This window comes from Gavialis gangeticus, unplaced genomic scaffold (genome assembly GCF_001723915.1).
Source record: "Gavialis gangeticus isolate Ggan-Ray unplaced genomic scaffold, GavGan_comp1, whole genome shotgun sequence".
NCBI classification, from domain to species: Eukaryota; Metazoa; Chordata; order Crocodylia; family Gavialidae; genus Gavialis; species Gavialis gangeticus.
In genome coordinates, this window is record NW_017729008.1 from 41704705 (window position 1) to 41718603 (window position 13899).

The 13899-nt window shown below is 48.2% G+C and overlaps 1 protein-coding gene across 1 annotated transcript in view; it reads left to right on the forward strand.

The window, feature by feature from the left end:
* Positions 1 to 13899, forward strand: part of LOC109292083 (collagen alpha-1(VII) chain-like) — a 262997-nt gene that overhangs the window by 234746 nt on the left and 14352 nt on the right. Inside the window, 4 exon segments of the mRNA XM_019509339.1 lie at positions 1149 to 1226; positions 4848 to 4901; positions 7951 to 8003; positions 10691 to 10920. Of these exon segments, the coding sequence (XP_019364884.1) occupies positions 1149 to 1226; positions 4848 to 4901; positions 7951 to 8003; positions 10691 to 10920 (415 nt within the window).

The window sequence follows — 13899 nt, forward strand, 5'->3', positions numbered from 1 at the left end:
GCTAAATTTTACCATTGAGGGGATAAACCCCAGGGCATCCACACCTGCGTCACGTGCCTCCATCCTGCAAATGGGGCAGTGAGGATGCCCCAAGCCACCAGCCCTTGAGTATACCCAGCCTTGGCCCCAAGCTGGGTGCCAGGGACACACTCATTGCTCCATTTCCTAGGCCAAAATGTTCAGGATGGGACCAGGAGGGTAGTGCTGATTGCCTGAGACTGAGCACCCTGTCCCCATGGTATAGGCCTCCCCTCGGTGAACCCCTTCCCTTTAAGCCAATATAGCCCTACCCATTCTCCCAGGACAGGAAATGGGACGCACCCAGCTTTTAACAACCCCTGGGAGGAGATAATGCACTAACAGAGATGTCCTTCGTCATTCCCTGTCATTCCTTGAAATGAAGAATGGATTAAAAAAAGCCGGGGAAAGGCAACTAAAGCCAGACCGCCCCCCCGCATGTATGGTTAAACAGTCTGGAGCTTTCAGATGAGAGGTGCAAGCCACATGCACTAGAAAATCTGTGTAAGAGATCATTAATGGTCCCAGCCTTGGCATTGATTAACGAGAGTGCATGAGAAGGCTCCTTGCACACCCACACTCCTCCTTCCCGTTCCACTGAATTAAAATAAAAAACTCATAGGGCTGAAATACATCACTGAGGCCATCCAGATGCCAGTGTGGGAGGGAGCAGCAGTCATCCAAGTGCTTTCCCTGCTGCTGAGACACAGTTGATTAAATTAGCAGCAGAAAGTAGATGGGAGATGGGGAGAGAGAAAGAAAAACACTGTGTATGGTGGGGTGGGGGGGACTCCCAAAAAAGGGACCTAGACAGGGGTCTCTGCTAATTGCCTGGTGCTCTTGGGTAAGTTGGAGCTCCATGATGGCCCATACCTTCCTGCTTGGTTGACTCACAGGCTCCTGTTCCCTGGGCATTTCCCTCCATAGGGAACAATGTAGTTCCCTATAAAGGAACTAGATTTAAGGCATGAATAGAAGGGCGATGCATTTTTAGAGCAACTAAACCCCAAGTCATCCTTGGCGATTGAAATCCTATGACGCCACGGGTGGTATTTAGGAGGGCAGGGGACATCCAGAAGCCAGTAGTCAGTCTGGAGGCAAGGGAATGACCCTTTTGTTTGATATTTTAGGGTCCGAGAGGTAGAAGAGGAAGACCTCAGCTCTGCCTCCGGGGGCCGCCGGGCACACCCGGCCAAAAAGGAGAGATGGTTAGTACCGAGGACAACTCAGAGAAGAGAAAAATGAAGCTGTGATCTAATGGTTCATCCCCTGGCTTTGGGCTCGATCCCTCCTCTGCTGGGTTATTGGTGTTGCTCCTCCACTTTCTCTCGGGCACCGCAGCATTTTGTGCATGAGCATGCTGTCGGGTGCTATCTGGGCTGCTGCTGCAGTGTGTATTTCCTTGGAGACCTCAATATTCACAGCCATGACAACCGCAAGCAAGGTGTTGCAAGGTGTGAGCCCTGGTTGCAAGACGCCTGCAAGACATTAGCTCTGCATGTTTGCCAAAAGATGCAAGTTCAGTTCACATAGAGACCATCCCTTTGGTCTACTGGGAAGTGCCAAAAATTTCCAGTCCTTCTACATGGACTGGGGATTTTTGGCACTTCCCAGTAGACCTAAGGGATGGTCTCTATGTGAACTGAACTTGCATCTTATGTCATTCTGTTGACATCAGACATCCACATCTCTTACACCATGGCTGTAATGCTCATACTTTTTTATGAAGTGTCTATGTAAGTATCAATTCGTATGTTTGGATGCTCCCAAACTCTCTAGGAAGCCTTCTGCTGACCCCCTAGGAGCAGGGCCAGCCTGCCAGCTGTGCTTTGGGAAGGCAGCATTTGCTAATAGGTTTTTCCCGTGCTCACTCAAGAACATCTTGCAAAAGAAAACAAGCCAGATTGCGTCTTGCACACATCCTGATTACTTTGGCTTGGAGTCCCAGCTCTTGGTGTCAGCATCCGATTTCTTGAGGTCTGCCTTCAGTAGGTCCTTGTAGTGTTTCCTCTGGCCACCGCAAGGTCTCAGGCCACAGCTAAGCTGGGAGCAGAGCACTTCTTTTGGAAGCTGAGAGTCATATATCCATATACCATGTCTGGCACAACAAAGTTGGTGCTTGAGGATCACCAACTCAATGCCGGTAGCGTTGTTTTCAGCAAGGATCCTGGTGTTTGTGCGACGATCTTCCTGTTTGGGGTGGGGGATTTTCCTTGAGGCATCATTAGTGATACCTCTGCAGTCTCGTGAGATGATGATGGCAGGTGTACAGATGTATGCCTGCAGATGTACAAGCCCACTGTCCCACATGAAATAAGTGTGAAGTATCTGAAGTAACACTTTTCCCAGGGCAATTGTGGCCAATTTGAGTGAATTTCTGTTCACTCCAGGGACCAGCTGTGTGTGTAAAGGGCTGTGCCCCTCCTAGGTTTGGCCAGCTCAAACCCACCACCTGTTTTTCCCCATCATTGATCCCATGCATTTCTCTGCCTTTTTTCATCATTTGCCAGTCATCAACTCCAAAAACCACACGTGTTCCCGTTCTTCCTATGGTGATGTCCTATTTTGAGACAGCTCTGTGCAAGAGCATCTGTCTTTTAGCTGTCCAGAGAGGGACATGGGATCAGATTAAAGAGCACTATAAATAGATGGCATTTCAATGTCATCTCAAAGGATCCCAGGGCCAGCTAGGCAGGAATCATTTTGCCCGGCAGACCCCGTTGGCAAAGCAAGGACCAATAGTTTCAGAAGCAGGAACATGAACTTAGGCTGCTACGTCCATGTTTGGCATTTAAATAAATTGGCCTGGCTTACCAAAGTGCAGACAACTCAGCAGCCCATGGGAGTTACTGGTGGTTTGTTTTTTGAAAGATCAGTCTACTTATCAGAAGATCATAAGAACTGCCATTGACTGGGTCTGACCATATGTCCATCTTGCCCACTCTCCTGCATCGCACGGTGGCAGAGAGCAGATGCTGAAAGGGGGGTGACGAGCATATGCCCCCCACTGTTCTTCTCTCATTTGCAGCCTCTAGATACCTAAATACAGATTGAACCTAAATTCAAGCTCCCCTCTTTTGAAGTCTTGCTCTCTCCGTTTGCACTGCTAATTGAGGGAAATTGCACCCGTCTTCCACAAGCTGGAAAAAAAAAAGAGGGGGAAGCGCAAGAAATGAAGATCTCTGCATTGCTCTGCACACAACACCAGGCATACATTTGCCTACGCACAAGTAGCTAAGTCAGACAGGAGGCGAAAACCAGCTGGAGACAAACCGCTTGCACCTCTGTGTCTGGCTGTGGGGAAACGGGGGACAGATTTGCAAAAAAACGATTAGTCCTAAAACCCTCCCTCTCCGTACTGAGTCTGCTTCTGATCTTTCTAACCCGGTCGTCTTTTCTGGCTGAGCTCCCATCCGCTACAGGTGTCGACATCCCTGACTCCCGGCCTTCTTGCGTTAGTGAGCGTCCATTGCATTTTGGCCCCTAATAGGTTTAGCTCCATGCTTCCTTGGAGGTTAATGTAATCTGCTCCATTTCTGTTCCCCAGAAGAACAGGCAAATTTAGAAAAATGGCTCCAGCTGCTGTCGCTGGGACAATTTGTCCTTTGCTCTCTGCGCTTTTTCTCTTTCCTGACCCCAGAGTTTTAGAATCAGCAAATCTGATTTTTGCAAGGTCTCCAAGCAGCTTTTGCAGGTGAGTGAGTGAACTGAGTGATTCAATCTGCCATTTGGCTTCCGTTCCCCTTATATTTGGTGGCGGTGGGTCCTCCAAGCTGTGACTACAGTGGCCCCAGGAAGATTTCCATCCAGCATTTGTTTGCACTCGGCACAAGAGCATCACAGTCCCCCTGCTTTGAGGCCAAGCTGTCACCCCATGACTTTTGCGTCACCCAGATGATGCAGGAACAGGAATTTGGCTGTCACGGCTAGGTGCTCAGCCTCTTTTTGGCCTTGCCATCACCAGCACAACAGCATGTCCCAGCCAGGAAAGGCCCACATTGTCTCACCCATGCCCTGCCCATCTGAGGGCACACTCCTACTGGGAATTATACAGCCTTTGGCCCCATGCTCTCAATCAGGCCAGGGACTCAGGGCTCAAGAGCAGCCTCAGAGTCCACCCACTAATGACTTCACGTCAGGCATGGAGTATGCCTGCTGGTGCCCGTTTGTGGGGCATGTGTCCTGGTGGAGACATGCTGCTACCATAATGTAGACCAGTGGTGCTCAACCATTTGGTCCCACTGGCCAGATGAGTGGTGCAGGGCTTATTTGTGGGTTGGACCAGGCCCTGGGGTCAAGCGCCATCCCCTCCTTGCCCCCAGGGATTGGGCCCTGGGGGCCCAGAGCCAGCCCCTTGCACCCTCCACACACTGGGATTGGGTCTCAGGGCTTGGCATTGCCCCCTCCTGCCCCCTGTGCACCAGAAGTGGGTCCTGGGGGCCCACCACTGCCACCCCCCCATTCCCTGACACTGGTATTGGGCCCTGGGCATAGGCACTTGATTCAGTGCATGGGGCCCGGGGCTCTCCATGGGTCCAAAAATTAGGCAGCAGGGGAGCAAAGGCCAATTTCTAGCCCCACGAGGAGCCCCATGGGGCAGATGCCATGGTGCCATGGGGCAGATCCTTTGAGACTGGTCAAACGCCAACCAGCTCTTAGGATCAAGGACCCTTTATATACCGACTAATTTCTATGGTCCTTTGCTGGGATAACTCTAGCCCCTTTGATTCACTGCACTATTTTCTGGCATCATCCCACATTTGTGACAAATGCTGCATTTGAGCCTTGTGCCTTTCCCCCCCTCCACCTCCTCCTTTCTATTTTAACAGGGAGAAAAAGGGCTGACCGGTCTGAAAGGAGAGAAAGGAGAACCGGGGCTTTCTGTGAGTACTTTCCCCCAAATCGCTGCCTATTACACATGCCTGAAAAGAGAAATTAGGGCCAAGTACCACTAAGAGGTATGGGGAGAAGGGTGGAGACACTAGCAGCAAATTTCTTCAGTGCATCCCCACTAGATAAAAGCATTTGGAATAACGGGCTGCTCTGGAATGGCGAGATGCCCCGAACCGGCAGGTTGGGCCAGAAAGAGAGTGGCGAGCAGTGTAATTGCAATACAGGCTACAACCAAGCTAAACAAGGAAGCCAGATTAGCACAGGCTTCCTTTCTATGCTCAGAGCAGATCTGTCATTGTGCATTCAGGCCATGTCAGTAGGTAAGTCAAAGTCTTTCTGCTGTAATAAGAATGACCTTTGTAGTGCCAGCACTTGCCTCTTCCCATCAACCACCAAATAACAAGCAAACCAACCAAGTCAAAAACCAGGGTTTTTATTGCCTAAGAGGGAGAAGAGAAGACTCCACTCGGTGCAGTTTGTTACTGCTGCAGGTTTTGCATGGAAGACACTCGGCTCACATCATGCTGGTTGGATGTATCATGCCCAACGGTAAAGGGACAGGCCAAAAGCCTCAGAGATCACCTCTTACAGAACAGTGTGTGTCAGAAGAGACGCAGCTGCCAGAAAAGGAGTGAAACTAATTCCTGACCATAGGCAAATAGGGCTGGACGGGACCTCATGAGGTCAACTAGTCCGGGTCCTTGCTCGAGGCAATATCATACCTGATTAAGCCATCCTAGCCAAGCAGCTGACAATTTCCAGGGATGGAGATTCCACAACTTCTCTAAATAGCCTGTTCCAATGCTTGACCACTCTCCTAGTGGTCAAGTATAGTGGTCCAGTAGGGACTAGATGACCTCACAAGGTCCCTTCCAGCCATATTTCTCTATGACTCCTAGTCCGAAAGCTCTTCCTAATCTCCAACCTCAATTTCCTCTGCTGTAGTTTGAGGCCATTGCTCCTAGTCCTCTCTCCTGCATCTCTGTTTGCATCCTCTTTATAATCCCCCTTCAGGTGTTTGAAAACTCTTATCAAATCTGATAAAAGAAAGGTACAGGGGAGAAGTGGACTACCCATCACAGCCATGCAGGGAGAAAGACACCATGAAAGAAAGCAGGAGGGGCAACCCCATTAGCTCTGGGTGAAGACAGGGAGATCATGAGGAGCTCTAATGCTAGGGGGTATCTTCTCCCCCATCACAGAAGACTTACATTAATAGCCAGGGGCCAGATGGCCCTGTGAACATGGGCTAAGACAATCCAGGAGGCAGCTTCATACTCCTTGAGGTGTGAAGGTGAGTGGGGGCCTGGGCCAGTTCACATTCAGTAGGTGCATCTATACGTGCATTTACGCTGCATTAAATCTACTGCGCAGTAAGTGGAAATAGGCCGGTATCTACACATGCAGATGTTAAAGCACATTAACACTGTGCGTGGTCTGACTTAGGACTAAAGTTAGTCCCAAGTTAGTCCACACACACACTGTTACTGCACAGTGAGGCATCTACACATGCATTACTGTGCAGTAACTAATTAGGCATAAATTTGATACCTGCATAATGCAGGTATCAAATTTATGCCCAAGTTGGCATAAATTGCCATAGTTACTGCACAGTATGGGCATGCATGTGTAGACACACACCCATACTACTCAGTAATTTTAGGTTACTGCACAGTAAATGTGTATGTGTAGACGCGGCCAGTAAGAACCAATGTACGCCCTTGGCTCAGGCTTGGGGCATGATCTTTGGGTAAGGTTTGCAACAGCTGGGCTTCTCTTGTGTCCCAAGCCTGGGGAAGGATGACCTTGCAAGGAAAGTGGGGCTGGGGTTTAGGAATTTCCCACCACCGGACCCTTCTGTAACTTGGCCAAGTCACTTAATCTCTCTGGGTCTTTGCTTCCACACCAGCTAAATGTGAGAAGTGATCAGAGTGCTACCAGGTTGAATTCATTAACGTCCATTAGGCATTGCACATACTAACAGGATGAGACTCTTCAGAAAAGCTTACAAGTCAGGCATTTTGTTGTCATAGTTGCCCCTCACTTCATCAGGGCATTGGCAGAATCAGAAAAAATAAAAATAAAAATAACTTTTGCAATATTTCTGGCCCACCCGGAGATGAGAGGCATGAGGTATGTCACTACAGAACCCGTTCCCCTGAGATCAGACATGTTTGAAGCCAAATGAGCATCTGAGCTGGAGGTATTTCTCCAAACCAAACCCCTTGAGGTCTGGCCACGGCTGAAACGGACCGTCTTGGGATAAAGACTAAAGTAGCATTGATGATGGAGAGAGAATGGTCTCTGGGAGAGATCCGTACTGTAGTGAGAGAGGGCAGAGAGGTGGCTAATTGCCCTTTAAAATAATACCTAGATTACAGCTATCAGCCAACAGAGACCTCTTGTATAGTTGGGAATGGGAACCTGTCACAGTTGCCCTTTGTGTTTTTGACTGTACCTTTCTCTGGACCAGAACCGGGCTGGGTATCATCCAGGTGTGATGGGTTCTCCACTTAAACTTGTCCTTGGGGTGGGGGTGTGTGGAGCAGCAAGGAAGAGGGGCCTTGTGGAAGGAAGTGTCTTCCTGAGCTACTGAACTAATGGCTTCTGGTTGAAGGGCGGAAGGAGAGCCATTTGAAAACCCAATGGCTCTAATTCTCAAGTCAAGTTGGAGAAGGGCCACCTTGGCTATGGAGTTGTGTTGATCCTTACTTCCCAAATGCAACAGGAGACACCAGTGAGAACGTCACCAGCACTTGGTTTCATTAGAAAACAACGGTGGCCCCGTGTATTTGTCATTGGAACGGTGTTAGCTGAATTAGCCAGTAGGTCTAAACCAGGAGCCTAATTCTCGACTATATGGAGGCCGCTTTACGACACTCAGCGGGGGTGTGAAGTAGATGCCGCTTTTCGCCCCTTAGCTAGTGGAGCAACATCAGATATGTGCAAACACAGTGCCTGAAGGAGGCCAGAGGGAAGATGTCCTTGTGCCCATAGATGCTGGTTCTGAAACAAAGCTTTCCCCCCCTGCAAACACAGGAGGAAGCCGTGAAGGACGTGGTGAGGAGCGAACTGAGTGACAAGTGTGGTGAGTCTGCTTGAGCAAGCTCTGCTTGCAGAGACGTGGCCCGGCAGCAACTCCCAGCAGGGGCTAAATTGGAGCAATTTGAATGCCTGCACGCCCCGGCTTGGCACAGCAAATATCACCCCATTAGCTGCAGGCGGGGGACGCATCACCAATCAAGCCCTTAGATGAATGCAAGTGTGCGCCGGGCACAGGATCCCTGCCACAGTCTCGACCTCTTTCCCAAGCTGTAATTTTGGCCCTGATACTCTTGGCTTTCCTGTCCCTTTTTCTGTGGTTTTATGTGCAAAACCCTTCCTTTATGGTCAGGCTGATGCTTTTGTAGATGGTTAATGATATGGTTACCATAAGGGAACAACGCAGGATGTTCCCTGGCTCCAAACAACCTCTGAGTTCATGCCAATCTCCTGGATTTTCCTAATAATTGTGAGCAATGTGGGCATTTCCTCTTCTGCAGCCGGGTCCTGCCAGCTCATAGGACCTGGTCCAACCCTGCACGGCTGCAGGAAAACTACTCCCAAACCCTTGTCATCCTGACCAGGACCAGGTTCACTTGTTTCGTTTTGGGCTGACTTGAAATTAGAGTTGTCTCAAGGATGTTGGTGAATTGAGAAGTCACAAGAAGTCATTTGAGGGGGAGGGATGGAGCATTTGCTGTGGTTTCCAGGTTTCTTTCTTCTTCCTAAACTACACTGGAGTAAATTTAGTAAATGAAGCATTGTTTTTTAAATGAAAAAAAAACCCGACACAATGCCACTTGACATTTTGGAAGTTATTCTTAGCGAGCCTTTTTTCCTTTGGCCAAAGCATTTTGATGCTATAACTCCACGATATAAATGACTGGTCTGAACCTGGATTCTTGCCCCCAAATGTCGTGGCCTTGCTGGTTTTACCCTTTCCCTGTTATCCCTTCAGGAATCAGATCTCCACTTATTCATGTCTCTCTCTCCTTATTTTTGCAGCGCACACAGGTGAGTTGAGATGGCTGCCCGTAGGAAAACGGCACGGTTGGTAATGTTTCAGTAGACGTTGAAGTGAGCATGGCCTCTTGCAGGCAACTACAAAGGTGGTTCCTACACTGTGGAGTTTCCAACCCCAGATGAGGCCGAGGAGGAGGATCGAAACACTTTTCCTTTGATTGTAGCTGGGTTATAGATTGCTTTTAGGTCCCGAGTCTCAAGGTGCTATTTTCTAAGGGAAACATTAATACAGTTTTACAGCGCAAATATGAAGGGGGCTTGGAGAAGCCTTTGGCCCCTGGGAATATATTTTGCTAATATGCTATAAGGCATTATTATTATTTTTGTAATTATTGCAGGTTTAGCCTTTGTGACATGCTGTGGTTTCATACTGCTTGAGACCAGGCTGCCTTCAAAAGAGAGGAAGTTTTCTAAATATCACAAATTTCTTAAGTCTAGAAATAAAGCATCTTTGGTTGTCTCAAGGCCACCCTTTTCCACTATGGTGGCATGGGCATCAGTAATCAGAGGTTCAGTGGTTAGGTAGGGAGGTTTTTTGGCACGGTGACGTTCCTGAGAATGGGAGAGCAGCATTTCCCCCGCAATCCTGCCCTGAGCTCCTGTCTTTGAGACGTAGCCAAGCTGCTTCTGAAATGGGCCGTTGGGCCCTTCCCTGCAAGTGTCACAATATAGAGTAGCCCTGAGTTACCACGGGCCAGGGTCAAAGAGTGACAGGGTAGCTTAGGCAATGCGGTCCAGCACTTAGGGGGTTGGATTGTGATTCCTAAAGTCGCAGATCTATTCCCACCTCGGTCAGTCCCCTGCTGTGCGAGCTCTTGCATTTCTTCCCCATCCCACCCTTTGTTTGGAAGTTTTTAGGGGCGAGGGTTATCTCTTGCTGTGTGCCATCCCGTGTCCAAGACAACCAGACTCTGATCCGGGTCGTGGCTTCCAGGCGCTACTGCGATACAGTCAAACTACAGCAATACCCACATTTGTGTCTCAGCCAGGAGAATAATGAATAATACCATGAAAAGGACTGGTGTGATCAGCAATGTAGACCCGAAGAACACGTGTTGTCTTGTGCTTTCTCACACACTCCCTTGACGTTGTTCACCCGGCTCTTGTTCTCATGATACCACTCGTCATTTGTTTTGCATCCTGTAGATCCAGCTCTGAGTCTGAATAGTTTGAGCACATGCCTTTTAGCTCCTAGAGTACTGACCTGCTAGACGGGATTGTCTTTCCGTGATAAGGTACATGCCCCTACATCTGTATGTGGTCCTGGGAGTCTTACCTTCATAATCTAATCTGCCTTCCTATATCATTTGCTTTCAGCATATCGGTGCTTAGTGCCACCCACCCTTCCTGTCTGCACCAATACTTTTGCATAGGGTTGGCAAGCTGGTCAAGGGACTGGTCAAATATTGTCAATTGTCTGGTGAATTGACTGCATATTTTTTACTCATCAAAGGTTATAGTCATTTTTTTTTAAAACTACATTTTTTTTAGCAGTTTTCTTGACAGAAACCCGATTTTTTTAATTGTTTTTTGACACATTTCTTCATGGAAAATTTTTGCTTTTTCTGCGTATTATTTGGACCAACTGGCAACTTTTTATTATTTTGTGATTGATATTTAACCAGTCAACTGACCGAACTTTATTCAAACTTTACTGGTCAAATGCCCAACCCAACTTTATAAATATAAGAAAAGATATCAGATTCACCCAAAGAACCTTGTCAACCCAACTTTTGCCTACAGGGGAAGATTTTCACGTAGTGACCAGATCTACAGACCTGGATGCAGGCTACACAGCAGAAATCAATGGGAAACAGGATGGACATTTTCAGTCCCCAGAACGCATCCCGAAGGAAGGCGAGGACCAAGGAGAATTACCTACAGGAATACACAGTACAGCAAAACCAGAGACACCCATCACAGACTCAGCTCCCCTTATCACAGGTATCTCGATGTAACTGTCTGTTAGTTTTTCCTTTAGATTTGGTTGTAGTGGATGCCTACCCCTCTGCTTTGTGGCCATTTGGAAAATGCAGTTGTAAATTCCCTTGGGACTCAACAGATAGGAAGGCAGGATGGGAGATGGGAAGAGAGGAAATGGTATGGTCACACAGTGCTATGGGGTGTGCGTGGATCCGATGTAGGAAGAGTTCAGAGGTTGTTGCTGTGGGAAGCAAATCCTATAAGTAGCGGTGGTGTTGGCCTACATGTTGCATTAGCACTGGTGTAAGCTGTACAGTCCTGGGACATCACCACCATAGTCCTTTCCTGTCCACCAGCTCAGCAGCCACAACAGGTCCAAATGAAGTCTCATCACTCGTCTCATTTCTATTGCCGCTGATCAGACCCAACTCCTTGGCTCATATCTCTGTCCTCTGGCACTCCAAGGGGTTTCCACACCCAAGCATTAAATAGTTTCAGAGCTGGTTATCTTCCACGATGAGAGGTAACCCCATCCATTCAGTCCTCCGTCGCTGTTCCACCACTGTTTCATGTTTCTGAATAGCAAGATTTCAGTAGACCAAACCCAGTGGCAGTAACAGAAGGTCCTTTGGGCAGGTGGGAAAAGCCAGTCTAGCTACAGTACTGCACTGCAGCTGTGATCTCTCTTGAAGAGATGGATTTGAATTCCATCCCAATGGTGTATTGCTTTTTTCTGCCACACATTGTAGAGCTTGATATGACTGAAACTCTCTGGTTTTCATTTAGGCAAGAAGTCAGAATAGATCATCATAATGGTCCATAATATCTAGGGAACCTGAAGCCTCTGTATGGCCAACCTATACAAGGCGTTGACTGATAGGAAATACTATGGAAACATCCTCCTTCCCATACACCCACATAGTAACACATACATTATTTCCCTTCTAAATGGCCCCTGCTCCGAGGGGAGCTGGTAGGATGTGCTGTGACGCATCCACCCGTTCTCCAGTCTGCCTCAAATAGCCTGGTAGCTTCCTAGACAACCATTCTTGGCAGCCGCTAGCATTGCCTGCAGGCCTAATGGCCTGTAATTAAGAAAGTCTTCACAAATGGCCTTCCATTAACCATTCCCATCACCACTGTGAACATCTTCATGTCTTTTCCCTAGGAACCACTGGACTTCACTGTATATGCTGATTGACGAAAAAAAATGTAGCCAACACTGATCACAATAGGTGTAACATTTGCTAATACCATATTTTCTCATGTGTCACACCACCCCAATAAGACACACACCCTGCTTGGGGAAGGCAGAATGAAGGAATAAAAGGTTTTCCAGAGTCATTGCCAAAGATGGGCCACATGGACCAGTTCACTTGCCCTCACTCAGCTGCTCCGCCAAAAGCTACTGCCAATCCAATAGTGGCTGTGACAGGTTGAACACTGATTTCTACCCCTGTTAAATATTGGCTGGAGAGAAGCAGAGCCCTCAGCTGCCATTACAGCATCTCCATGCTTCTATTCCAGAGCAGAAATCAGCTTCCCTGCTTAGGACAGGCACCATTTTTGAAGGGCTAACTAGGAAAAGGTGTGGGGTAGGTAAAACAATACAGCAGCGTTGTAACAACCTGCTCTCCAGGTATGTTGGTAGACTCCCTGGGTGTCTAGATTTGTGGTTATCAAAATATGGTCTGTGGACCCCCTGAGGCCTGTAAGCTGCTGGTCCACAGATCATACCTCCCCCTTTATGTCTTTTATATTGTCTTCCATTAAGCATTAAGGCAGAAGGGCACTTGCTGCCCTGGGGACTGATGGCAGTTCAGGGGCCCATAAAGTTAAGGAATCAGCGGTCTAGGTGGTCTTCTTTTGGTCTCATGTATCGTCCAGGAGGAGGAAGAATAAGGCCCAGTACAACCATCTGTCTCCTGCCTCCCCTCATCTCTGCCGGTCATCCAATACTATTTCCCTGAGCTAGGAAGGAAACTGCATCCTGCGTCCCTACTTGTTCATTCTCAGAGCATGGCAGAGGGGAACGCTCCTAATCTTCATTGCAATCAGGAGCAATTTCCCTTTGCAGAGAGCCATGTGCTGCTGTGGCGGGAGGGCTGCCTGAGGTTAATAGCACTGTCGAAATGGGTGGGATTTTTTTTCTCTCTCTCTCTTTGGTCTGGACTCTGACACAATGCTTTCAGCTGCTGGAAAACTGCATCCGTAATCAGTGCCTCTCAGGAAAAGGCTTTGGCCTTGAGGCCGAGCACTGAGAGCCTGAGGGGAGCAGAGACAGTTTCTGCATTGCAAATGGAGTGGCTATTTTTGCTCAGCAGCCTGGGGTCTTTGCAGACTTGCTGAGCCTTGCAATGTAGCTGCCTTATCCCGTGCCCTCACAGGTGGGCTGGAAAATACCATATTTTCTAATATACAACACACCTCACACTATAATATGTCCTTGTTTTTGAAAGGCAGAATAAAGAAGAAAAGATTTTTTTTTCCAGAATTATGGCTGCAAAGAGCAGGGACAGAGCCTGATTTTTAGGCTCTGAAATAGGAGGAAAGAGACCAGGAGCAGCTAACAGAGAGCAAAATTGCACTAAAAAAGGTTAGCTTGAGTAATGAAACACTGAGACTATTGAAAAGAAGGGAGGATTGTTAATACCTGTGGAGTAAAGAACAATGAGCCATTAAGTCAATGAGCTAACTTAGATCCCAGGGGAGGCGCACCCAGGCCAAGGGTTAGTGAGGAACTAGTTAGGGAACTTCTGGAGGGACTGGATGTATTCAAATCAGCTGGTCCAGACCATCTCCACTCTAGAGTGCTGAGGAAATTGGCTGAGGTCATTGCGGGACCCCTGGCACGGCTTTACGAGCACTCATGGTGCTCTGGTGTGGTGCCAGAGGACTGGAAGAGGGCCAACATGGTTCCCATCTTCAAAAAGGGGAGGAAGGAGGACCTGGGAAACTATAGGCCAGTTAGTCTTACCTTGATCCTGGGCAAGCTTTTTG